Source organism: Amblyomma maculatum, chromosome 1 (genome assembly GCF_055883805.1).
Source record: "Amblyomma maculatum isolate TAMU_Amacu chromosome 1, ASM5588380v1, whole genome shotgun sequence".
Lineage (NCBI taxonomy): Eukaryota > Metazoa > Arthropoda > Arachnida > Ixodida > Ixodidae > Amblyomma > Amblyomma maculatum.
Window position 1 is genome coordinate 134,407,607 of NC_139344.1, and position 27,549 is coordinate 134,435,155.

Here is a 27,549-nt window from a genome sequence, read left to right on the forward strand (position 1 = left end):
AACGAACAAAGGGGTCTAAAGTTTTTGAAAAGGATCAAGGTTCAGAAAACATAAAGTGCACTACATTAACCCATGAAAAAAGTGCGCTTCGCGGCCGTAATTTGAAGAGGCTGGCTGATTCGTGCCGTTTTAGCCAGCAGAAAACACAGAAACAAACTAACCAACTCAGGAAAGGGGCGAAGAAAGCGCCAAAAGCTCTTATGAAAGTACTGAAGACCTGTATACCCCGCCGGGGTGGCGCTGTGGTTACGGCGCTCGACTACTGTTCCCAAGAACGCAGGATCGAATCCCGGCCTCGGCGACAGCTCTTCGATGGAGGCGAAACGGAGTGGCGTCCGTGTGCTGTGCGATGTCAGTACACGTTAAAGAACCCCAGGTGGTCGAAATTTCTGGAGTCCTCCACTACGGCATCTCTCATAGCCTGAGTTGCTTTGGGACGTTAAACCCCACAAACAAACAAACAAGACCTGTCAGGTTGGAATATATACCAATAACAGGAGGCGTGTCGATCCTTTATAAGGCAGTCCTTTAATCGCCTCAAGCCTCGGGTTCAGATGGCATCAACTGTCAGAGGCTTCACACGTACGCCTCACAAAATTTTTTTCGGGTGGCGTGTGTGCTATTGCTCAAAACAATAATGATGAAGAAAACGTCAAATTGTACGGAACGCAATGAAAAAGGAGTGAGCATAGCGAGCACGCACTCGCTTCCAAGCCAATCTGCCTAGATCACGTCGGAAAATCTAAAAATAAGGGTGACACTGATGATCCGCGGTTAAAACGCTATAGCGTTTCGCACATACAGACAATGCTTGTCACTTTTCATTTTTTTTTTATTTTTACAATTTTTACTCACCGATACTTAGCATTTGCTAACATTGTCTTTCCATTCTGTGCAGTGTACATCTTAACACAGGTTTCATTTTTTAACTATTTCAATTATTTAATTGCTCAATTGCATACTCTGAAATTTATTAATTGCATCATAGAGCGTTGGCTTCCATTCTGCGCATCCTGACATCGTTGAACCCCCTTTTTCATACTTTTTTTTCAATTCCTTTAATTGCCCGTTCAATTAGCTTTAGTGATTTCGTTAACTCACTATCGTCTACCACAAACCAATCGGTCATCAATCACTAGAACTAAAGATTACCATGGTACGATTTCTTTTACTCAGGCCCGGTCGACGAATTTTCGAGCGGAGTACTTGCATAACCTATCGCGTAACACCTAACGCGACCGGCAAGACTGAAACACCGTTGAGTGTTGTAGCACGCGGTGGAACCTGTCATTATTTGCACGTATACGCAGGCATTAAAACCAAATGGCGAAATGCACAAGCAAAAAAAAAGGTGACTGTTCTGCCCAAAGCGATAATTATCGCAGACTCCCATTTTTTTCTAAGAAGCACTCGTCCTTACTGTCACGGCACTCAAGTCCATAAACCTATAAAGCGCAGATAATGACGCCACAGAGCGCGAGCAACGCTTCAGAGCAGTTCGGGCGCTTCTGTAGCAGACGACGCTCTTCCCTGGCGCAAAGGTCGACACTAGCGCCGCGGTGGCGGGCGCAGCGGCGGGCCGCCTGCTGCCTACGGGCGCGCCGAGGAGATGCGGAACTGAAAAGGCTCTATAAACGTTGGGTAATACTATAGAGAACTGGACACAATATTTTCTTGAATTTTTAGTGCGATGGGGACGCTTTGAGTTCATGATGTTACGTATTCTGGGGCCTCATATAGTAACATTGCCTTGCATCATGGGGACCAGAAATGAACAGTGGAAATCAGGATCTAAGATCCCAGTGACTGGGAAGCGCCCGTCCTGTTTGTTCTTGGCCTCCGTCTACGTCTGTGGCGCTGTTTTTTTCATCCTGTCACCGTACCAACTCGCCCAGTTGTCTCTTCTATTACAGTAGAGACAAGCTGGCACGCGAGATTAAGGAGGCACTGGCGATAGACCATAGGGGACAAACCCCAGGTGGTCTAAATTTCCGGAGCCCTCCACTACGGCATATCTCATATCCTGAGTCGCTTTGGGGCATTAAACCCCGCAAACCAAACCATAATGGACAAACATGTGTCAGCACACCTTCGGTCAATCTGACAACTAAAGAATTAGAATTTTCGCGCAAAGCGTAGTCACGAAGCAGACGTAGAAGTTCTGTTTCATCACCTCAAAGTATAACACAAATGAGTTATTTCGCCCCTATTTACGTTGTCAGCCCCGTAAATACCAGTGTTAATGGTGCCAGCGTAGTGTTTCGTCTTTGATATTGTTTCTTCTATTCTTGTGCTGACGTCACTCTATAGCTATGAGCCAATTAGCTTCAGATACAACCAGTTTCGCATACAGTTTTCTTGCGAAGCAGTCCAGTGATGGCAACACTATTTGATTTCTTGTCTTTTGCACGTGTTTAGAGGTACGTTTGTTGTGAAAATGGTCTTTCTGTTGTTACAACGCCGCGATTTATTGGTACAGGCCCAATTTAATTCATTTTCCACGTTCCTTTTAATACACAAAACAAAACGCAAAAAAAATCGCTGTGCGTGCAATTATCAGTCTTAATAGTATACTACACTGTACCTGCTCTAATGTAGTCGTGATATTTATTAGCGTGAACATAAGAGTGTGTGGCAAGATATCCTCGCACCTCACTTGTGGCGATACAGGGTGGCTTGTTTTCGCAAGGTGGTGAGAAGGATTCTTCTATCGTGCTTGCTTCTTTCCAAAGCAGGAACACACCATCATTTATACTTCGTTTCTTAAAGCAGCCGCTGCGTATCGCCACAAATAGGGTTCGAGGGCATCTACCATGCGCTCCCGTGTTCACGGTGATAAAGGTGATTATGCAGGTGATTACATTTCGCGGTGTAACAGACCATGTACATGCGCAAACTACTGCGCTCGCCTAAGCACTGATCCGGCTTGTTATACGCCACAACATTCCAACCGTCATCGGAAGGAGAAATTAGGCGTCCACCGAAGAAGCAGTGACGAAACAATCCCCACTTTTCAGCTGCCTCAGAACTTCCCTCTCGCGTAAGCAAAGGGTTGCTTCAAAAGACGCGAGGAATATCCACCGGCATCCGGTCCCCCCCCCCCCCCCCCCCCCCGAAGTCTTCCTGTCAACAGGAAAGTGAATTTCCGTGTTACTGCAATAGCAACGGCTAAAAAAGAAAAAAAAAGCGAGGTTTTCATGTTTGCGGGTGTTGGACAGGGAGGTGGAGTGAGTTCACGCAGGACCCCATGTGGCGTTTTTTTTTTCTTTTTTTTTTTCTATGCATCGCTTTTGGCGGTCTCTGTTCGCGCTCGAAACGTGAAAACTAAGCATAGGAACTCTTTCCCTGTGACTCTGCAGTGGCGGGAGAAAACTGGAAACAATGTCATTGGAGGCGCTACCTTTACAATGTCGACAGAATAATTCCGCTGCAGCTTAAGAGGCTGCACTCGCGCACGGTAAACATTACATTGCCACTTCTGTGGAAAGTATATTATCGAAACTAAAATAAGTAATGGCGAACGGAAACAGACGGCGTCCGAGTGGACTGGTGCTCGGCGGTATTGAGAGAGAAGCGCGTGAATTACAGAACGAACACAGAGCCGCGGTATTACTTCAAACAAGGCTCTCGCTTCCCGCGCCGACCAAGCGCCACAGTAGTCTGCTGCGCGGCCACGTTTCGAAAGGCGGCAGTGTATATACTGCAAACGCTTCCATGATTCAGCGCCACGCGCTTTGGGCGCAAATGTGCGGCACGTGAGCTTGCCTTGTGACGCATACAGGTGTTGTCGCATACCCGTGGTGAAAGAGAAGAATTATGTTCACGAGTGTGACACAAAGAAATATCCAGCGGATGATTGAAAGTAGTGACAGTAGAGAAGCTTCACTGGAGCAAAAATCAGGCGTCTTCTGGCGTTGTCACTCTGTGATGTTATGAAATCGCGTAACGTGGCCGAGTTGGCAGGCGCCCTGGTCACGTGACATGGCCATGTGCGGCAGCACGTGTCAGTTGGCAGCTGCGCTTGCTTGTATGCAGGCGTGTCTAAACATCGCGTATCAGGTTGGGATGGAGCAACGATCAACTCCGCGCGTATTCCTACCGCATAGTGTAATTCCCTCGCAAGCATAGAGCGCGATCCAGCAAGTATGCGGCTGAGAATGGAGTATCGGCGGCTGGCTCAGCATGTGCGGCTAACAGCAATGACGGAGAAGAAGAAGCAAGTCGAGTGGAATGAATTCAGGCTTTAATACCGTCTCATTGTCGGCACGTACCGGAGCGTTCCCTAGTGTTTGGCCTGCCCACCCCGAGTCTAGTGCGCAACGCAGTTATCGGTCGGGAAGGGTGGGCACCGCGACAACTCACTTAACGCTGAACATGTCATAAATAAGTGGAGAATTCTTCTTATTTATATTTTTTGACGGCGATTAACCTACCTGTTAAATTATATTATCACGGATGCCCATATACCTCCCGCTAGGGTATTTTCAGGACGCGTACACTCAGTGAATCATTTCTGCCTCAGTGTATACCGGCAATCAAGAGGGCACACATGTACCATCGGCTCGCGCTTGACCTGCGGAATGGTCGTGCTGTGCGCCATGTAGCGTAACCGGCGGCCCATCTGCATGCAGGGTCGAATGTGGGTGTCGTGCTCTCCATGACCCACATGGTGGTGATCCTGGTGGTGTTCTCAGCCCTGGTGATGGGAATGTGCGCCTCTATTGGCATCACCTGTCACAACAAGATCCAGGAGCGCCGGCGCCGGGAACGCGAGTACAAGCTGCGGCGCTCCAAGGAGGCTTCCGTCGAGGTATGTATACTGCTGCTCACAGAGCGCCGCCTTGAGCATACAATGCGTCTGTCCACAGTCACCAAAGTGTTGCAATACAACCCCACTGATACGTGCACGCCCGTAAGACTGAACGCATGCAAACTCCACAGTTCGTCAAATAGAAGACGAAAGACGTTAACAGAGATCTGTTGGAATTCAGTTATTTTATTTATTACGAGAAATACGAAATAATAAATAAGAATGATAAAAGATATAAATTAAATAAGCGAACTCTAAAAACTTGCGCATATTTGTGCACACCCGTTCACGCACAGTTACTGGAAACGACTGACACTCTTCTGCCTCTGTGGAGAAAAAATGTCGCAGCGAGGACAAATTTACACAGTGCAGGAATTCGTTTAACGCAGCGTGTCACAAGTCATTCATCCGAATGTTCAGTACAGGGGCTGTCGTCGGTAAGAATCATTTGGAAAACAAAAACAGCACAAGAGACGCAACAAATAAACTTTCCTCATTTTATCCGCATTGAGTTCGATGTACAGCCGGCAGTAAATGTTTACGGAATGCAGTTGCGCAAAATAATAATTTTAGCGAAGCCATGCAAGCTGACCGTCCGAAATGCCTATATAAGCTTAGAAGGGGACTCTCATGCCCTGGTACACAAATACAGACGGCTGGGTCGCCGAGGTGGCCTAATATGTATTTTGTTCCCGAGCACTCGCATCTTGTAAACTTTTCCTGGCGATCTGTATTTCCACCGGGGCTTCACCGACGTCAGGATTTCACTAGGAACCGATAACATTTACTGAAGTGCCAAAACATCTGCGTGTCATCAGTTTTAACAGCTTGCACTTTTCCAGGGCTTGTTTTTAAGCAGAGTGCGATCGATTGCACTGAGCTCCAGATAGAGCAAAATGTACGAAAGAACACACCCAATTATTCTTGTTCGCTTGAGTGGCGGCCCCAATGACGCAACCGACATGCTTCCGCGAAGTGAATTGAGCCGCACAGTTCTTCAAGCAACCGAATGAACTGAATTTGCCTATGAGTTTTTTTCTTCATGGTTGTGCACCTGTAACTGAGCCGTTTATCTTGACGTCTTACGTGCTCGCGAATCTTTGTTCGTGGATTACTTGTACCACGAGTGCTTCTCCAACCGACAGCTCAAGAAACAGCCCATTACGTTGCAGAGAGTAAGTGCTGTCTAAGCGAGCCGTGCAAGCTTTCTAAATAGGAATGATAACACACACGTCGGGTTCTGCACATATGATTCTTGCAACACAATTATACATGTGATATTGCCACTTTTTAAGCACAAATGGCCAAAAAGGAGCGTAAGTTAGAAGCGTTGCAAAAATAACCTAGCAGGGGCGCTGATTATGTAATCCATGCACGTTCTTTCTGCGCGCGCGTATTTGCTGGGGCAGCACTGATATTTTTCAGTGGTGACTCAGATGGACTAAAAAATAATATATTGTGGTTGCATACAAGATCATGCATTCAGTTAGTTCATCCTCGACATAATTGGAAGAGGCAAAGTCGTTACCTTCTGAAATGATAACTTGAGTTTGCCAAGCAAGGAGCACGTATATCTACGTTACACAAGCAATATCCAAGTGAAAGCTCGCCGAAGAACTATTATCTTGTCACCCACTAACGTGCGAAAAAGTGGTTATTAAACACAGTTCAAAGCATCAAATAAAGCGTCAGCACGGCTAGTGATTGTATGGAAGGCGGCCGTGCGGAGAGGCATATCTAGAAACGCGAATACTGAGAACCTCCTAACCAAATTTATGTCCTTCTTTTCGGAGAGGTGTCATCGTGATTGGAAGTTCTCCCAAGGACACAGACACCTTGGAGTTGAATAGAATCAAGACTTCGTCATTTTCACAAAAAAAAAAAAAAAAAAAAGAAGAAGAAGAAGAATCTTGCTCGGAGTGACAATGCGGTTGGGCTTTTCTTCTTGGTGTTCAGTAGGCAAAGAAGTTTGGTGCTAATGCGAAGCGAAATAGACTGAATCTCGCGACGAACCCTGGGGGACACATACTTCGCGAGTGGCGGTCGCAGTGCTGAGCACATGTCATCCGCTGAACGATGAAATAGCTTAGAGACTTCGTTCAATATTTATGAAATTAACTGCATTACATACCAAAGGGATAGGTTACATCTTGTTGGCTTCAGCGACTTGTCCGACTTCCGACGACCCTCCTCACACGTACGGCCCGAGCCACCACTGGGCCCACGCGACCGGGCCGCGTGGCATGCTGTCCGCCGAAAACCCCGAGCTCTCGCTCACGCACCCTATCCTGGCCCGCCCACGCCAAAACTCAAAAACATCAACCAATGTACCACTTTTTCGCCGGTTTCTTCAGAATGAGCCAGTACTACAAAGTAAAGGGAGAACAGAATATTAAACGCAAGCGTCACTGTTCGTCGACCTGGTCAGCTAGCCAAAAAGAAAAAGAAAAAAATGAGTGCATTTATATCGTACCTAGAACGAGATAAAGCTTTTGCGCACAGGTGGAAGTAGACGGAGCCGACGACGAGCAATGTGCGGTGCGAAATAGCGTTGCAGTTTAAAGGTATACTGAATTAAAAAAAATGCCGCCGAGATTTCCAGTGCAGATGGTAGCTATCACATTGTAAGTGACCAAAACAATCCAATTTATGAACAGAAATGAGCGGAAAGTAAGTATTTTAATGAATATTTCTAAAATCACCGCACCTAGTGGGCTTCTATGAAAGCTCTGGCAAAACCGGATATCACGTCACAACACCCCCATCGCGGCCGGTCGCACCTGTTCATTTTTCCTTTCCCCCGTGGCATGTCACAAAGCGCAGGGACGAACGTGCTTTTTTTTTTTTTATTTGCTGCTCGTGTTTCTGCACACAATTCATCGTTCCCTTCCTGCGCGCAAGCAATTGTCCGCAATACGCGCCCTCCATACGCGTCCCCCTCTACCTCCCTCGTGCCGTTGTCAGATGGGAGGAGGTTTGGCACCAGAAGGCGCCGCACCTCAAGGTCTCACATAACCTATCTGCCCGTTATCATTCATACATCATCCCCAGCACGTCCCCCTCCTCCCGGATGTCCGAGGGGCGGAGGTTCTTGTTTCGCATTCCACACTTCGCATCATTGTTCACAGCGCGACGCGGGGGAACCGACACTGCGTGTAGGCAGTCAACCAACTTCAGGCGAGAAGGGGGGGGGGGGGGGGGGGGCATGACGTTCTGAAGGAAGTTGTGACGTCACACCCTCCGGCTAACAGTCGGAAGTGCGCTGCCTCTGACCCGGCGGCTGCTCAGAAAACGTCAAAAATACAGCCATCCCGCTCAAAACTACACCGAATTATGTGTCTGTACTAGTGTAATCGTGTCTTAAGAATGCAATTGTGGTGCTTTCTCACTTGGATATTTGTTCAATATACCTTTAAGGCGCCGGGGTGACCGGCTGCAACGATAGGTATGAAGCAGAACTGCACTCGCTTCCCACGAGGAAGTCCTCGGTTCGAATCCTTTCCGCCCTAACGGTTTTTTTTTTTTTTTTTTCTGAGGTCGGCAGCGGCTTCACACAAGATTCGTGGTTGGGTGTGGCTGTGTTAAGCAGTGATTTCGCTCTGAAAACGCTAGACGCCCGAACCATCGTTTCATCACCTTGCGTTCGGAATGAATGCAAAAAAAAAAAAAAGTACTATTCGGCCGCTCGCGTTGAAAACACGAAAATTGCTCCTCGGCCCCTTTGGCGGTTAAATTCCGCGTCTTTCCGTCCCCGCGCCACGCCGATCAAAGGGAAAAGCCCTCTCTGTTTTTCTCTCTCCCCCTTAGTCGATGCATACACTTGCTTTCTATGCGGACCTGGCTGCGTTTTCCGCGACACACTCTGGTTGCGTCTTGACGCGCCCAACGAATGACTGTTGCGTGCACAGTTCAATGCTGAACGCAATCTACCCTGTTGCAGCTCACCCAGACGAAGTGCGAACAAAGTAATGACCAGGTTGCGAAAGGCCGGTTCATTAAAGGTATACTGAATAAAAAAATTGCCGCCGAGATTTCCAGCGCAGATGGTAGCTATCACATTGGGAGTGACCAAAACAATCCACTTCATGAACAGAAATTAGCGGAAAGTAAGTATTTTAATGAATATTTCTCAAATCGCCGCACCTAGCGGGCTCCTTTGAAAGCTCTGACAAAACCGGATATCACGTCACAACTACCCTCATCGCGGCCGGTCGCACCTGTTCATTTTTCCTTTCCCCCCTGGCACTCACAAAGCGCAGAGACGGACGTGCTTTCTCCCTTTTTTTTTTTTTTTTTTTTTTTTTTTGCTGCTCGTGTTTGTGCGCACAATTCATTGTTCTCTCCCAGCGCGCAAACAATTGTCCGCAATATGCGCCCTCCGTACGCGTCCGCCTCGACCTCCCTCGTATGCAGCATTCCACACTTCGCAGTATTGTGCACGGCGCGACGCGGGCGAACCGACACTGCGTGTAGCCGGAAAACCAACTTCAGGTGCGGGGGCGGCGGCGGCGGGATCGCGGGACCATGAGGTATAGTTGTGACATCACACCCGCCGGCTCACAGTCGGGAGCGCGCTGCCTCTGACCCGGCGGCCACTCAGAAAACGTCAAAAATACTGCCACCCGTTCAAAACTAACCCAAGTTATATGTCTGTACTAGTGTAATCGTGTCTTAAGAATGTAGTTATGGTGCTTTGTCAATATTCTTGGATATTTGTTCAGTATACATTTAAGTTATCTCGTAGTTTAGCGGGACTGCTCAGCACAAACAATTTTTCGGCAGTAACGAATCCCCCCTCAGACCATCCAGAGCGTGTTTGCGAGATGTTCCAATGTCAGTGCAAATGAACTACTGCTGTCTCGCAACGCCACCTGTCGACAGCAAAGTATCGCGACAGCTCGGCAACAGCCTTCCCGGATGATTTAAAAGCCCTATGAGCCGAAAGGTCGCCCCTAAAATTAGGCGTGCTTTCTTTTTCTATTCCGGCATGAGGTGGGTACCTCGACGGTGTTGTCGAATTCGCTTACCACAGCACTGGACAGGGGAATGCCGAGCACGCCGGTGTCCCAAAGAACAGTTTTTCAGCGCCGAGTGGCTGGTGCCGCGTAGGCCGTGCATGTGCACTCGCCCACTCCTGAAATGTGCGCAGGTGGGTCTCGACCTATCCGCCGGAAACCTGGAGGCGGCGCTGGCGCTGCAAGCAGCCGAAATCGGAGCCCGCCGAGCAGGGGGCCTGCCTCCTGGCGCACCAGCCGCCACCACCCTGGTGGGGGGACCCACTGTGCTGCGACCCGAAGACGACGACAACGGCTGCTACGTGCCCGAGGTATCACTACCCAGGCGTCTGAGGAGCTTTCTGCCGGTCTGGAGTTAGGAAACCAACAGGAAGTTCCAGTTATTGCAGAAGGGACCACATTAAAATTATCACCCGAAGAGACACAGTAGCGAGAGTTGGTTTTACCGGACCGGATGCGTTTAACTGTAGCTACGAATTTATTTATATAATGTTGTTTATTGTCTGAGGGCATAAAGGAATATGTAAAAAGGAAAAAAGGGGGTGTTAAATGAAAGAAAAAAAGTTGGCCGCGATCTAATAAAGTCCAAGAAAAAACGATGATGTAACCCCTGCGTCCAAGCAATACAAGATGACTGGTTGTTTGGCGAGAGACGCACTATTGCCAGGTGCCGAATTCTCGTCGGCTTCAGCGCCGGGCAAACCCACAACAAGTGGTTAATATCTGCCTCGGCATTCTGGCTAAGAGTTGCAGACAAGATATCCGGGGCGAGGATATAAGTAGCAAAAGTGAGACAACGTTCGAGTGACAGAGGAAGTGAGGCCAACCACGACCCGGATCCTCCGACGCGCAACCTCCGAAACGCGGGTAAGACCTCTGGATAGGGTTGCTGCACACGGAGGGAGAAAAGTAGCTGTGCGGCGCCGGTGGTGTTCATTTTTCGTGAGAAGTAGGGCGACATCATCCATACTGAGGAACCGTGGCACTGAGGAAGGTAGGGTCGCCAGGCAGGTTGCAGAATCTGCATAGCTTTGTGAACTGAGTAGAACACGTTGGGACCCACTCAATTCAAATGGTTTGCGGAATGCAAGCCGCTAAACGATGCACAGCCTTAAGGCCCGACCACATGGCAGCGCTTCTTCGGCGTCTCGTCAGCGTCTCGTCTATGAGCGTCGTCGCTCGGCGCGCGCCGGAAAGGGCGACCAAACACATGACGGCGTACGAACTGGCGTCTGCAAGGCAAGGCGTGGGAGAATCCTGGACGTTCGAACAATTGTCCCCCGTCCGTAGCTAAAATCGTCCTATTCAGCGACGGAGGGAACTTACTGGGGAGGGTGGGGGAGGCAAGGGCATCAAAAGGCGCAGGCATGCACGCGGACAAAAAGAGGAGCTGTTGCTTCCGCGGAAACGAGTTGAACCTGTGGCGGTTGGTGCCGCAGCTGCCCATGCGTGGCTTGTCGTTGGTCCCCACCTGCGAATAATTTTCGGCGTCGACGCTGAGATCTGGCCCCTCCAGATACCTGCGTCTTTCAGCGTCGTCTCGCTTCAAGGGCCAGAATTGCACCTCCGGCGACGCCGATATCCGCGACGCCGACGCGGCGCCGAAGAAACGCTGCCATGTGGTTCAGCCTTTAAGGCCCGACCACATGGCAGCGCTTCTTCGGCGTCTCGTCAGCGTCTCGTCTATGAGCGTCGTCGCTCGGCGCGCGCCGGAAAGGGCGACCAAACACATGACGGCGTACGAACTGGCGTCTGCAAGGCAAGGCGTGGGAGAATCCTGGACGTTCGAACAATTGTCCCCCGTCCGTAGCTAAAATCGTCCTATTCAGCGACGGAGGAAACTTACTGGGGAGGGTGGGGGAGGCAAGGGCATCAAAAGGCGCAGGCATGCACGCGGACAAAAAGAGGAGCTGTTGCTTCCGCGGAAACGAGTTGAACCTGTGGCGGTTGGTGCCGCAGCTGCCCATGCGTGGCTTGTCGTTGGTCCCCACCTGCGAATAATTTTCGGCGTCGACGCTGAGATCTGGCCCCTCCAGATACCTGCGTCTTTCAGCGTCGTCTCGCTTCAAGGGCCAGAATTGCACCTCCGGCGACGCCGATATCCGCGACGCCGACGCGGCGCCGAAGAAACGCTGCCATATGGTTCAGCCTTTAGGTAAAAGTAATGAAGAAAAAGAATTTTAATCTAAGCCGCAAAATGAAGTCGTCACAGTACCTTTAAAGACTAAAGGGCCATGAGATGCGATGAAATAGTTTCTTGCTGTGATCATCAGATATTCTTTCCTAGCATTTTAAATGTTACTTGGTATGGAAATATGGTATGACGGCTCCATTTTGAGGCTGAGACGAAAATCCTTTGGCTTTTGGACTCTTCACCGAGACTATACCTTTTGGCAGATCTCTGGGCTACGACTGACGCGTCGAAATAGACGTGTTGCTTGAAAGGCGTCGGTGCAGATGACAATTTTAGCTGTATAGGCAGCAAGGACAGAGCGAAGCGCGTCTTGGACGGCAACCAGTTCGGGACAGAAAGAAGGAGGTTCTGCGAATGAAAATCTGAATGTCTTATTAAGTGCAGGCTTTCAGAGACAGCAAAGCGCAGTTGTCGTTTCGAATCCCTCAATGCTGACATCTACATGTATAATTATCGAGCCGGGGGACAACTGGGTACCTTGTTCCGTGATTCTTTCACGAAGGGACGACGCCACATAAGATGAGCTTGGTCGATGAAGATCCGTAGGTTTGTTGTCACTCAGATGAACAAATATTCTATTGAAGAAGAACTTGCGGTGACGGCTATAGGCCCGGAGCGCTCGCGGTGAGTGCAAAAGGGTGGCCTTAAGGCTACGAGCATCACACACATGGCGTCCATAAGACAGCCGTAACAAAAGGTATGCATCATATATATATATATATATATATATATATATATATATATATATATATATATACATATATTACTGAGCCTTGTGCCCCAAGGTTTAATCATAGTGACGCGATCACTACTGCCAGACACATAATGAAGTTTCCCCGCCTACCAGTAGTGGTAAACACAGGAACAACTCGCACGGCAACTTGTGCAGAGCGAAGTTGAAGCCTGACAGCACTTTAATTAACTTACAAAACGTTGCCGCAACCCTACCATCGAGGTATCGTATGCAAAGGCCATCAATAAGTATGTAAATTAGTACAACAAAAACAAGAAAAAAATTACGAACGACGACTTATTGAATTTTTCATTCGTTTTGAAAATAAAAGCTCTAAATAATGAAACGTTTCCTACAACGATTTTCATGTTTGGTTGTGCTTTTGCTAACAACACATGGAGATATGTGCGTACTATATAGGGACAACAAATGGACTCCCCTTATTACGTCGTAACCGTAATGAGGGAACCGTAAGGAAAGCATGTTTTTTTCTCATATTTCTCATATTATTATTAACCGGATCTCCTGATGTGAAGTAGATCAAAATTAAGGTATAATTCTCATTAAACCGACCTACAACCTACTGAGCCCAGCCTTATGAATTGATATATTTATAATGGTCCGGGACTCAAACCCTCAACCACTGCCTCTGTGGAGCAGTCATATTATTAGGCGAGTATAACCAGAACGGCTGCAAGGAGAGGACGAAATGATAGACTACTATAAGAAGGAACGGTTTGTCCATAATTTGCCAATTGCTCATTGACCTCAGGTGGATGATAATGTATTGAGCTATTAATTGTAGTCAAACACTCGTAAGCGTCAAGTTAATGGTAATGAGCAGTTACTCCCTTAATCATTTAGTTTCATTAATCCACTCAGAAAACGTTTCATACAAACGTTTCGGAAGGAACGCGTTTTTGTTTCTCTTTTCAGTAGAGCTAACCTGCACCACTGAATAGGCGGTTGCCCTGGCCCTAGCTCGGCGCATCCTCAATGACTCCTCATTACGCAAATCGAAGTAAAAAGATTTTGAAAACTATGACAGGCCGCGCATAACTGCACATTTTGCACGTCGCCGTGGTTTCCAACAGACATTCAACTTTGGTTTCATTTGTGCTCTCCTCAACTGTTGTAGGTCGTGTGGAAATTGTCAGGCGTGCTGTGGTAATACATCACTGCACATCTCCACCGATGAACCATTGTTTTCAATACGCTGTGCTTGCCTCTGCAGCAACTGATGCTGCACAGGTTTGAAAAGAATCGTGCGTATAAGCAGCGCATTACAAGTTACTTTACTCTGTTAAGACTGCATTCACAAAACGTTATAGAGAGGCGAGAAAGGGGGGGGGGGGGGGATTTAAGCTCTGCCTTTAAGGGTGTGACGCGATGATTCATGGTATTCATGGTCTCTACCTGCCGCTTCCATCGCAAATTCTCGTTCACGTGCATGCGCTTTGGTACTCGCTTAATTACTGCTCCCTTAATTCGTGCCTTCATCATCCAATACATACTCATTAGCACTCAGTCGTAAGCCACCACGTTATGCAAAAGACCATACGACTTAGATATAAAGCCCCGCTTTAAGCAAGCCGTACGAACGGGCCTGCGTGTCTGACCTGGGATCCATGGGTTTCGGTGGGTTACCGGAGTTGGCAGCTCCTGCCACGTTGCCTGATCTCGTGATGTCGCATAACCTGCCGATCAATCAATGACAACGACCACGTCACCTGGCGACTGCTCCCTGCCAGAGAGATACCAGTCTCATGATTTTTAACGCGAAAGCGTTAAAGATCCCATTCTCTAGGAAATCTGGCGTCGTCGTTGTCCGCCAGAAACAACGGTCATGGCTTAGCGGATGGCAGCTGGTGGCTGGCATGACTGGGGCACAGGTTAGGGTTGCCTGGTGTCATGCGATTACGTGACGTGGCCGATTTGGGAGGGGCTGCCAACTCGGGTCTCTCAGACGTGAGGGTGAGATCAGAATTGGCGTTCGAGGACGCTTGCATTCTGAGCAGGCACGCTCTTTCGCCTTGGTTAAGCGGGGCTTTATGTCGAGTGGCCTTTCACCGAATATACACTAAAGAGCATGTGTGAGATATCGGAGGCAGAAATCAAGGGATCAGTGCATAAGCAAGTAGCAAAGTGCGATGTATGCGAACAAGGATCTGTAAGGAGATTTTGCAATCGGGAGCAAATAACGCTATCGCGTCATACCATTAAGTATGGAGCTGAAATGTACCCTTAAATTTTCACTCACAAAGCCGGGCTTTCTGCGTAGAACTGCACCTTTAATGCGATCGCGTTAAAAACCAGGCAAGGAGAAGAGGAAATATAAAGAATGGTTGCTTGGCGGGCTAGTTGGTTCATATCTAACTTGTATTACAGCGCGAACCACAAGAAGGGACGACGACAGACAGAGTGAAAAGAGCGCTGACTTCCAACTGTTTATTATTCTGATATGCCACGCATTTATACACTTGAAGCTTCAGCAGGAAAGAGCAGGAAAAGCAATCAGCATGAAAGGCATAGGCGATAGGACAAGGCCCTAATCACCATCGATCCAGAAACTTCAGTTCTTTCTTGGTTAGTGCGACTGATGGCATGCTTACACACCTTTCCTCTGTACGAGCAATGTTCACCGCCTCAATTATCTCCCTGACGCACTGATCATTGTGTCGAGCAACGATTGTGCTTTTTTGGAACTCGGGCGCGCAAGGTTTTCTGCGGCGACGTGTAGACTCATCGCCACAATTACGACGGTGCGTGCTAAGATGGCCCTGGTCACCATCATTTACATTCTTGTTGTGTTCTTTCAATCTGGTATTTATACACCTGCCGGTTTGTCCAATGTTCACCCTGTTCACATCGGAGGTGACGCGGATATTCCGGGGGATATTCTACGGACCCTACAGCTCGAGCCAAAGTGTGCTGTCGAACCTAGGAAGAATGCGCCGGAAATGTTGGCGATAGTCAGACAAGTTGCAAGATTCGCACCGGAAGATCAGAAAAGCAACTTTATATCCCAGTGAGTGGATGTTCTCGAGCGCGCAGTGAGGTCAAGACGCACTGTGCCGTTGAAAACTGTGATTTTTTGTGCAACAACCAACTTTGTGTTCTTACGGCTGATAAAGAGGGTGGTTTCGCCGTTTTTCCGCATGACCTCTTCCGGAAGAAAGCCTCCGAAGCTATCTAGAGCAATTTTAATAGAATGAGCGAAGTAAAACTAAAGAAAGCTAAGGCCGTGGCAAAAAAACTGTGCAAGCGGTTAGGATTACAAACACTCGTCAAGCAAATTCAGGACAAGGAAATACCTTGTTTATACATGTTCTTTTCAGCAAAAACTCATAAGGATGGCTGTCCACTTCGTGTGATTAATTCAGAAAAGGAAACGTGGCAGAAATGTTTAGCTCTTTTTCTCCAGGATAAGTTGGCCATGCTAACAATTGAAGACCCATTCCTTGTTAGGAACTCTGAACAGGTTGTTGAATACTTGCGGCAGCATGAGACTGCAAATGTATCGGCCTTTTCCATAGACATAAAGGACCTTTTTTACTCTTTGCCGCATGATGCCCTGCTATCATGTGTTGAACAGGCCATTGATAGGATGGGTGCCGTTTCATTCCAGAACAGTTGTGGTTTACATGTTAGTGGCTTTCTACAATTGCTTGATGTGTACCTGCGATCTACGTTTGCCACCTGGGACAAAGGTTTTTACCTGAAAAAACGCAGGGTATGCATTGGATCATGTATTGCCCCGGTCCTTAGCGACTTGTTTTTAGCCATGCACGACAGAATAATTGAAAGATGTCTCGAAGGTACAAGTGTTGTCCAAGTCTTTAGATTTGTAGATGACTTTTTAGTCATAATTGACAATGCCAATGCGGATTTTCATGTAACAACTGAAGACGTACTTGACACATTCAAGCGAAACTTATCACCTTTAATTTTGACGCATGAAATGCCCAACAACCATTCCATTAGATTTCTGGAGCCAAACTAAAGTTTTATAATAACCATGTTTGTTGGGGGTATGAACCACGGGGGAAAAAAGGTTTATTACCCGCTGTATCTGCTCACTCGAAGCTTGTAAAACGCAGCGTTGTCAAATATTGTTTTGTAAATGCTCTGACTAAATCCTGTGACCATATGCTTAAAGAAAGTCTAGCCCTGCAAAATAGACGCCTGTCTGACGCGGGGTTCCCGGAGGCCCTTGTAGTTTCTGTGGCAGAGGGCATGCTCCAGAAAATGAAACAAGTCCGGCAATCTGAAAAGAATGCCGTGACAGGCCCGGATGCACGCAAAAGAGTAACAGTCGTAGCAGTCATTCAGTATATCCACCAGACTTCCCACAACCTGAAGAAGATTGGAAAGCGCGCAAGCGTTGACGTTGTGTTTTCGGCCCCACTCAAACTATCAGTTCTATGCAAGAAAACTAACCCGTGCTATAGCAAAAAGAAAAAATCGTGCATGATTAGACACCAGAATCAGTTTGTCACTTGCGGCGAAGGTGTTGTATATCGCGTTCCGTTGTCCTGCGGACGCGAATACATTGGACAAACCGACAGGTGTATAAATACCAGATTGAAAGAACACAACAAGAATGTAAATGATGGTAGCCAGGGCCATCTTAGCACGCACTGTCGTAATTGTGGCGATGAGTCTACACGTCACCGCAGAAAACCTTGCGTGCCCGAGTTCCAAAAAAGCACAATCGTTGCTCGACACAATGATCAGTGTGTCAGGGAGATAATTGAGGCGGTGAACATTGCTCGTACAGAGGAAAGGTGTGTAAGCATGCCATCAGTCGCACTAACCAAGAAAGAGCTGAAGTTTCTGGATCGATGGTGATTAGGGCCTTGTCCTATCGCCTATGCCTTTCATGCTGATTGCTTTTCCTGCTCTTTCCTGCTGAAGCTTCAAGTGTATAAATGCGTGGCATATCAGAATAATAAACAGTTGGAAGTAAGCGCTCTTTTCACTCTGTCTGTCGTCGTCCCTTCTTGTGGTTCGCGCTGTAATACAAGTTAGAAATATAAAGCTTTAATCGAAAAGGCCTGTGTGACTCTTGTTTTATTCCCTTTTAGGTAGCAGATAATTAAAAAGAGTCAACACTACACCGATGTGGCTGAACCAGCAACGCCCGCATGCCGCGCTGTCGATTCGGCCCCGGAACCATAGCGTGTGGACTCTCCTTCAAATCGTTTCTGCCTTTCATTCGAGATGAAGCAAAATAACTATATATTAAAGTGCTCTCCTAACTGAATCGCCGCGAAGACTTCGGGCTTCAGTTGGTTCCAATGGAAGTCGGCCCTTTCGGTTTATTTTACACAAGCTCAACTTTGTGTTAGTTGCCGACCGTCGCGGTGTGGAGAAGCGGCCCCTCACAATGGCTGCAGCATGCGGGTCTCCGAAGCTGGAAAATAGGCAGGTGCATGAAAGGGGAATCAATGTTTCTCTCTTGGCATTGGCAGCGGGCATCGTGGCAGGCGGCAGACATGGCAGTAATTGAATTACAGTAATAAAATTAGTGTAATTTAATTACTTTTCAAGGTAATTTGTAATGTAATGAACTATGTTTTCGGTTTGGTAATTTAGTACTGTAATGGATTACTTTTTGGCAGTAATTTCGCAGCAAAGGTAATTAATTCCTTTCGAAATTACTTTCACTAAACTGCGCCCCTACTCCTTCAATAGACAACAGAGTGCCGCGAAAGCAGGAACGACGTGCTGCAAGCCGAAGCCAGCGTAGCGGCTCGGCAAAAGGAGACAGAATTGAGCAGAAAAGTGTGTCTAAGACCTCCTGTGTGGCAGGGTCACTAGTGCGGGTATCCCATGGCAACCATTCTCCAAGAAGCCGGATATAAGGCGTCAAGGGAATGCCTAAAGGACAACCGGTGCAAGAAGGCAGGAGTTGAAAACTAGTTGGGAGCGCCGCGCACGGCGCAGTGGCACTCCCTGTTGCGTCGGCTAGGGCACATTGGTGCCTGGTTACACTCGTCACGATGGGGCGAGGGAGGGTTTGAATGAGGGGAGACAGGCGGAAGGGTACATGCCGTGAGCTGCCGTGGCGTGAGCATACTGAGCGGAAGGTGCCGACGTCCATTCTTGGGATTGCGGAAGCACTATACTCCGTTTCATACATCAGGTGCAACGCAGCGAAAGCTACGCAAGTAGTCCGCAAGTAGTCCGCAAGAAAAAAAAAAAGGAGGCATATCACTACGCGCTCGTTTTGTGGCCGCGTGGTTCCTGCGGAAACGGGCTCTATTCCGAGCATGCAATAACTTGCTTCGCATGCCTAGACATCTTCGCTGTGCGGATCTTATAGAAAAAATGCGCACCGAAGAACCATTTTTTCGAAAAGAGATGCGCAGCGCGGAGGGCACAGCCAGCGCCATCTAGTGGTACAGCTGGTAAGGTTGAGGGGCAGCGAAAACGCGGCACGAACAAAAACGACATAAAAAACATACAAAAGTTCACCGAATCCGATCTTTTGTCCCTAAAAAAAGGTGCGCTTTATGAAGTTGATGGCAAATGTAAGATGTATTAAGCTTGCAGACAAAATAACTATTATTTCCTCTCGTCAAGAGCAGGCACTATTTTTCATCGCGGATGGGGAAAGCGCGAACAAGAGCTGTAGCTTTGGCAGTGTTGCACTTGATGTATGAAACGGAGTATAAATATACGCTAGCTTCTTCGGGCCCTTCAAATGGCGGAGACAGCTCCGGGCCAGCAAACGCTGAGTTCGTCACTCATTTCACGACCGTTCGACCACACTTCTGCTTTTTTTTTTTTTTTTTTTTTGCGGTTGTCTTATTTTTTGTAACAGCAAATGGGGGGGCTTTGCATCTGGAGAACAAGTTGTTTTGTTTACTAGCTTCACTTAGTTTTTCCTGGATGAAAACTAGAAAGTACTTTAAAAGCAATTAAATTACGCGGTAGCAATAATTGTAATGTAATTTACTTTTTGGGAGCAGTAATGAGTAATGTAATTTACTTTATTTAATTTTCAGCAAAGTAATTATTAATGTAATTTAATTTCTTTTCAAAACTATGTTTGGTCTGTTCGTCTGTTTGGTCAAGACAAAATGACGACTTGGAGGTCTCGACTAATCACAGAGCACCACCACAGTATGCGCGAATGCGTGCCTCGCATGGCCATATGCCAATCAATGATTAAATACTAATTAATGACTAGTTAATTCATACTTATCAATTAGTGGTAGTTGCGCAATAAATCATTAGTTTATTAATTACTGAATAGTGATTACCACTTGCTGATTACTAGTTAATTATTAAACAGTGACAGCTGCGTGATGAGCTCATTCATTACTAATTATTGCCGCTCACCCCGGACTACGGTAAGAATAAGAATGATGTTTAACATCTTGAGGATGCACTTTGTAAGGTCGTACGCCAATCAGTGGTTAATTACAAATTATTGACTAAATATTTATTTCATTACTTAGCACTAACTGCTAATTATTTACTCCTTCCTAATTATTGATTAATTAATTGTTGGCTAATTACGTAATTACTAATTGATTGTATCTCAATTATAATTGCTAATTAATTACAGTTGCGTAATCAAATAATTAATGCCGGCTTATACGGCCAATGGCAAGCAATAAGCACTTACTGATTAATTACGAACTAATTAATAATTAATGCCACCTTAAATGGCCACGTCGCTACAATAACCACTTACTATTAATGAATTTATAATCATGTCTAATTGAATTACTACAATTTAATTAATAATTGCTAATCAGTAATAGTTGCTTAATTAGCTAATTAAGTACTAATTAATGCCGCGCACCCGGTAAAATCGCGTAGCAGAACGCAGCACTCAGGCTTTCGCCTTTCACCACTTTAGTCGCCAAAGTGTCCTCGAATTTTTCTGTTTTGTAGTCACGCAGCACAGCTACCCTTTTCTGAGCAAGGCCTATTATAAATGCTAGCACATGCACTGGCTTCCCAGTCAATTGCAAACTGGATACCAGCGGTCGGCTCGGCGGCATTGTGCCAGCCGACGCACACTGCGCGCAATTAGTGCCGAGTATGCCTGACGTTACATGTCTGTTGTGTGGCGTGCAGGTGGACCTGAGCGTGTTCCGCAAGCACCCGAACGGGCGGCCGCTGTCGCCGGCAACGGAGGCGTAGCGCTCGTGTCCGCAGCATGGCGACCTGCACAGTCTGCGTAGCGACAGCGTCACGCCTCCGATCCCGCCTCCGCCGCCGCCGCCCCACAAAGCCCACCCTCCGCCCCGCGTCGACATCTATCGCTGAGCGTGCCCGCGCACGACACGCCCGGCGCCACCTTGCTCAAGAACCGACCGTGCCACGCCGCGCGAACCTCCTCTGGGGAAGAAGACAGGCAGGAAAGGTCGTTCTGCACTGCCTTAACCCTGCTCAAAGTTACCACTTATTCGACACGAGGCTGGCTTCGAGAGTAATCGTGTGGTTGCGCGCGCTTCGTCGAAGAGTGTGACGCGCGGGACGAAGAGGGGGGGCTGGCGAACGACCATCATCAGCTCCGGGGAAGCCTTTCACGTTGACTCAACCCATTGACTCAAAGCACGGTGTCGTCGGACTCAAAGTGTCACAATTGATGTTGCGGACATCTCTTTTTGAACTGACGCTGTGGTGCTCGTGTGTGGACGCCTCTGTACAGCGCGAGTGTTGCTTTACTAGGAGTACTCTTTGCCTGTTTACAATACACACAACGGAAACAACGACAACAAACTCGGTCCCGGAGGAAGCCAGTCTGACGCCCTGGTTTCCGTCGTTCAACGCGCGCCTCGTGGTTCTTCCGCCTGACCCGAAACGAAGCAACGAACCCAGAGGATGCGTCGTAGCGTGCGACTGATCGGACCACCATTGGCGTCTCATCTTCCGCCGGGGCCACCGAAAGACTTTGGCTTGGGCAATAGAGCAGCTAGGTTCTTCGTATTCCTCCACTGTTCCTAATAGCGCAACTGTTAATGACAGCACTAACCGGTAGGGTCACTTATGCTTGCGGAGATTAGAGCGAGCTGCCTCTGCCAAAGCAATCAGGCCGGCCACGCGCGTCTCGGCTCTTGCCGGGGCCGTTGAACGGCGGAAGCAGAGAAGCGTGCTTCCGGGGACGCCCGACGCTCTCTTCCATCTATAACAATTCCACTCGTGAAGACCCCTTTTAGTTGCTCCCGATCTGTTGCACCCCTGCGCGACCACTGAGACGCGCGGCAACTGTGTAGCCAGCCCTCCCGTCGTGCACGTAGCAGCTCCACTCTGTTGAATTATAGCCGCCGGAGAGACTTTACTCGGCGCGCAGCTTGTAGCCTCGCATACTTAAGGATAGGGTTCCTTCGTTTTTATAACATTTATTGCTTGCGGCCACCTTGCGATGGTTTCGGTAGTTTTTTACGAAATATTGGTAGGTAACGGTAGTCTTTCCCTGTAACGATTTTCAATTAAACAGGTCAAGCAAGGGTGGAAAGGAAGCAACTTGAGAACCAGCACAAACTTACAGTTCCATATCTGCTAAGTGTCGTGTTATCAGTGTTAAAATGTGTTGTCAGCTTAACATTCTTCTGTTCACCTGGTTTTCGAAAAAGAGCCACTATCAAAGGGTTAAATGCCGGCACTACAGTGGAGTCATCGATGGCGTTATTGGCAAAACTGTGTTCATCAATTTTTTTTTTCGTTTTGTTTTGTTTTCGCCAATCAGAGGATCTAGGACCCTTAGTTTAAACAATCATTCGGACAGGTTGACAGCACCTTTGCGCAGAGGGTCCGTGATAAAAATGAACTGCAGCGATGACACTATTAATGAAAGGGCCTTACCGAAAGTGCGCTAAACGGTATCCGAGTATTTGCAGCCGTCCTTGTGTTCATGAAGAGGGTAGGTGTATATAAATAGGACGTTATTCCCTGTGAACAATTCGGAACATAGCACCGCCACGGGAAGGGTAAATAATGGGACTGCGCCTGGTAGAATCCCAGAATGGAATTTCAACAGCGCAGCTGCAGAGCCGGACGTCGAGGACGCAAAATTTTGTACCAAATCTGCAATCGGAGTGCACCTCGTCGGACGGGAAGCCTTAGTCGACACGAAAACTCAAAACTTGTCTATCAGCAACACGTTTCTCCCATTGGCACAATGCGCCCACTTTCCAAGGACGAAAAAGACCCAGTTTATGAGGGGAGCTATATAAAAATGCGCTCAGCAGGCGCCTTCCGTTTAGCCGCGAACAGTCAACGGCCAGCGATGCACAGGGCGCATCGGCACCTTTCGAATGGACGTGCGCGGTCTTGCAAACCAAACTTCGGCGGCGCACCGCCGATTCCCCTAAGTGCGAAGAGATGCATCCCGAACTTAATGGTGCACCATGCGACACTCCGCGAAAGAAAGCAGCGCTCCCTCGCCCAGGTCGCAAAAAACGTTACGGCCGCTCGTGTACGCGACGCGGGGCAACCCGCCGTCCAGAGGACGAGGAGCAAAACAAATCGGCAGAATTCATCCGCAAACACCTCCCGCTGTGGACGCCAGCGAAGCGATCAAGTCACGCCCCTCATCATGCCCGTAAGGTGCTCGACGTTACCTTCTGTCGTCTTGAGGTTAGTGTTTAGCGCGATTTTAGATACGACGTCTCGACCACAGACGGCCCAAGCGTTGGCAGCGTTCTGTGCCGGAGCACCATACAAGTACCACAAAACGCCGCAGCTCTGTAGCGAAACATTATCTATCCATCTCAACCCCTCACCCAAACCGCAGCTTTTCGGATTACACCGAAACAGCGGCGCTGCTGAGTAACGCGACCTACTAAAAGCGACCACTTCTCAGAAGACTGCCAAACACTCCACTGCATTTCTTATTTTCGGGCACAAGGTTTTGAGCAGTGTGAAGAGAACAAGGGTAGACACGCTGTGCGAGTGATCATTCTGCCTTGAAACGCTGTGCCGGAAACGAACCAACCAGCATGCATTCCACCCTCGTCTACTTCTGCGTTCGTAGGTGCGTAGCACGATATATTTCTTTTTCTTTTTGTTATCTCATAGCATAAGCCGACTTCCACATTTTCTCTTACCAAGGTCGTTCACTTTTAGAGCGCGGGTGCAAAGGTGCATATCACGTACCTCCAGCGCAACATAATAAGCCTACGCCCAAGCCCGCCAGTTGCAAGTAAGGCTATATAAATAATTAACGTCTCTTGCGAGTGGCACCAAGTAAAGACAGTTTTCCATTCGAGAGTTCGTTAGAATCGCGAGCACCTCTCATGGTACTAGGGCTTCCGACGAGTGCTGGCACATAAAAAAAGCGAAAACCGAAATTGTCGGTTTAGCGAGCACGTATTCGAAGACCACACGAAGTAAGCGCAGCCGTCACGTGCCAGCAGAATCTGTGCCGCATTTTTCGAATGTTGTTCCTGCTTTTTTCTTTTAATTGAGGAAAAACATGTGCAGTTATATAAAGTCACCTTGGGAAGTTTCGTAGCTGAAATTATAGCCCTCTGTGCGTTTTTACTCGTTTACAGCATTGGTCAAAAGGGGCAAGCGTGTCGGAGAAATATGAACATCAAGACATAGCCACGCTGCAAAGCTACAGGACACCCGGTAATATAATGGCAGTGGCCTCGTACAAAATACAAAGCAATAGTATTATTAGAGTTTGGCACAGCAAGCTTAATGGACACGCGGCTGATGAGTGTCAAGTTTTATTTTCGTTTCATTCACCACAGTCTGCAAGAGGAATGGCCGTTTACTGCGATCGACATAATGGTGCAAAATAAAAAATAAATAAGGTAGTGTACACGCGACTATATGACACAAATCGGTTTATAAACTTCAGAACCTCGAAATCAATAAAATTGCTTTATTTCATACAGCTATACCCAATGATAATTTATAAAACTGATGAAATAATCACATGTTCGATAAAAGTACGAAATAAGTATGAAGAAAGAATGGCTATTTCTGAAAGCTCAACTAAATGTAGCACCATATTTTACGTTAAAGTTGTGGTGAAGTGAACAGGAAATTGTGAAAGCCAAAAGATACAGCTCATATCATACATATTCGGCCGTAAAGAGGGCCGAGTACCTGAACGGTGTCGTTGGTTTGGTAGTGTTCTATTCGCCTGTCGGTGGATGTTAACTTTCAACTGCCACTTATAGGGCTGACATTTTTCCCCGGGTCTCTTCAGTCTTTCTCTCTCTCACCTAAGCAGGGCCGCTAAACGTGCGAGCGCACATAGCTAGCGTACTTAGATGCGAGTTAGCATGTACAGGATAAGGCGGCAGGATAAGGCCTGCCAATATTTTGTCCCTCCTCATTTTTGTTTTTGTACTTTGTCCAAAAAAGTGACTTCGAAGTCAAGACAGATACGTAGCGTATTCCATCACATGCAAGACCAAAAGTTATAGGACAGTGTTATAGCTTAGGTCACTTTTCTTACACTTAATCTCTGCTACTATCCCGCACCGTGAATAGAAAAGATAAAAGGTAACGTCGGGCACCTGAAAGGGAAAAAATCGACAAATTTACTTGAACGCATATGTCTTAGATGCTTCAATTTCACGCAACATCCGGCGTCTTCGGTCTTTTTGAACTACAGATTACAAATTATCGCGCCATTGAGAGTATACATATATGCCTGTAAGGGCTGTAATGCGTGCTTTTTTTTTTTTTTTTCGGGAACCTGAGTTCTTCGTACGAGCTCTTGAAAGTGGTCAATACGGCAACGCATTCGACAACTTTGGTTTATGGTACAGTAATGTCACTTATATATATAGTTCAAAACCAACCAGACGGATGTGAAAAGGCTCACTCTAGATCATAAGTTACAGAAAGTATAACGGGAAAAGATTTGGGTTTGCGGGACTGCAGAACGACCAGCGAACATGTCGCCCCCTTTGCTGCGGCTGAAAAAGAATCCTTCAAAGCTGTAGTCTATACCATGATAGACAACAAAGCGGTAACCGCGAAACAATGCTGCATAATTTGGAGCAAGCGGGTCATATAGTTTATTTTTTTTCTTTACGACAATAGAAGCGGATGGGTGACCGGAAAGAGAGGGAGAGACGAACGCAAGTGTCACCCGCTAGGTGTTTACAATAGACGGTTCAAGTCGAGCGTTTCCGCGCGACGCTTCGTGCAAGCATCAATCAAGATACCTCCCTTCGCTGGCAAAGCGCTCCAATCGGCTCATTAATGGCGTCAGGAGGTGAACGCAGCACGATGCCTGGTTGATTGCAGAAATATGGGAGAAGCCTTTGACCTGCAGTGGGTATAGTCAAGATGATGAGATATAGCTGGGCACTCTTCAAAGCAGGTAAGGGAGCTACATACATCACGCCGCGCAGACAACATGACAGAGCCTTCTTGTATTCTGCCCTCGTCCTCTTACTTCGTTCAACTCGTCGCCGCGGGCATTTGTGATTTTACTCGGATGCGCACTCTACTCATGCATATTTCCATTCCCCTTAACTCATCTGGTTCCGCGGGACCCACTGCTCCAACAAACACGACGTGCGTGAACAAAAACGTGAGTCGAGATTGACATGTAACAAAAACTTCGACAACTATCTTGTCTGTGTGGCGTACGAACAGTCTGATGAAATTATTGCGCGCATAAGGTAGCACCAGCACACATCCTTCGCCCGTGCGATCATGCTTGCGTCGTGGCCGCCCTAGCCGGCAACATGAAACGTGCTCCGCCAGCCGGCAAGGGAACCTGCGGCAGCCTCTGGCGCCGGTTGGGACTCACCACAGCGCATATATTGCGCACGCGAACCACGAAAGGCAAGCGACACGTTGAAACGCTTGGCTTGAACTGTCTCGATGACCAGTATAATGGCTTATTCATTTGTGAAGTTTCAGAGGACAAATTAACTGCACCCGCGCAAGTAAACTACTCGTTCTTCACAACTAATAACCCTGCTCAAATAATGCAACCCCATCGTGATCCCACACACACACACACAGACATACACACAAATACATACAGTGGAAGAAGTTGAGTTCCGGTTCAGCGATTCCCAGGTGGCAGCCGACTTCTCTCTCCCAGCATATCAAGAGAAATGGGAGGTTTCAAGGTCCTACCTCGAGCCTTTGTTTTTCTTTGATAACCTTTTCCAATAAATGGACTAAAAGGATGTGTGCTAACAAGCGCGCGTGAGGCGCCAAGAAATAAAGGCGTATGTGTTACTCCCTCGGACCATTTACCTGTCACGCACGTTGTACCCAATGTTTCGTGTAACATCTACGCGATAAGTTCTAACCGCGCGAACAGCCCGGTGCTGCTGCTGCTGCTCTTTGCGCTTCTGACTTAAAAAAAAAAAAATAAAAAAATAAAGATGAAAATGGGAAATTTCCAATTCACGCGCGCGTGGTGCCGAAAGAGTTACATTTACCCCCTTTATTCCGCTTTTTCCATTGTTTTTCTTTTAATGTGCACGCATTACTCATCTGCGCCACAAAAATTAAAGCGTTGTACCGTTTTAGGAATCATTATCTTCCATCCAAGTTTTCATTTGTCTCCTTGGACTTTGTTCTGTTCATTTGCACTACGAAAGCGACCGTGCTGCCTTATTTAGGAAATAAAAACAAACAAGATGTTCCAATAAAACATGAGTGTGAAAAGGCGAAAGCATGATGTAATTCGAGGTCTGTTCTGCGTCGGGCACATGGTGCGTGCGCACGACCCGTTGCACGACGTCGTACACACCATACGCATCCATAAGGTTTGCTCTCTTCACGTTCTGGTAAGTTGTCCACCTTTTTTTCGGCTTGCATTTTACATTGCTTTAAAAAA

General features: G+C 47.5%; 1 protein-coding gene across 1 annotated transcript in view; it reads left to right on the plus strand.

Annotated features, from left to right (window-relative positions):
- LOC146203975 (neuropilin and tolloid-like protein 1) overlaps positions 1 to 25,364 on the plus strand; it is an 88,332-nt gene extending 62,968 nt beyond the window's left edge. Inside the window, exons 7-9 of the mRNA XM_084603832.1 lie at positions 4,632 to 4,810; positions 9,960 to 10,136; positions 20,850 to 25,364. Of these exons, the coding sequence (XP_084459958.1) occupies positions 4,632 to 4,810; positions 9,960 to 10,136; positions 20,850 to 20,915 (422 nt within the window). The 3' untranslated portion in view covers positions 20,916 to 25,364. The remainder of the gene's footprint in view (positions 1 to 4,631; positions 4,811 to 9,959; positions 10,137 to 20,849) is intronic.
- Positions 25,365 to 27,549: the final 2,185 nt, after the last annotated feature.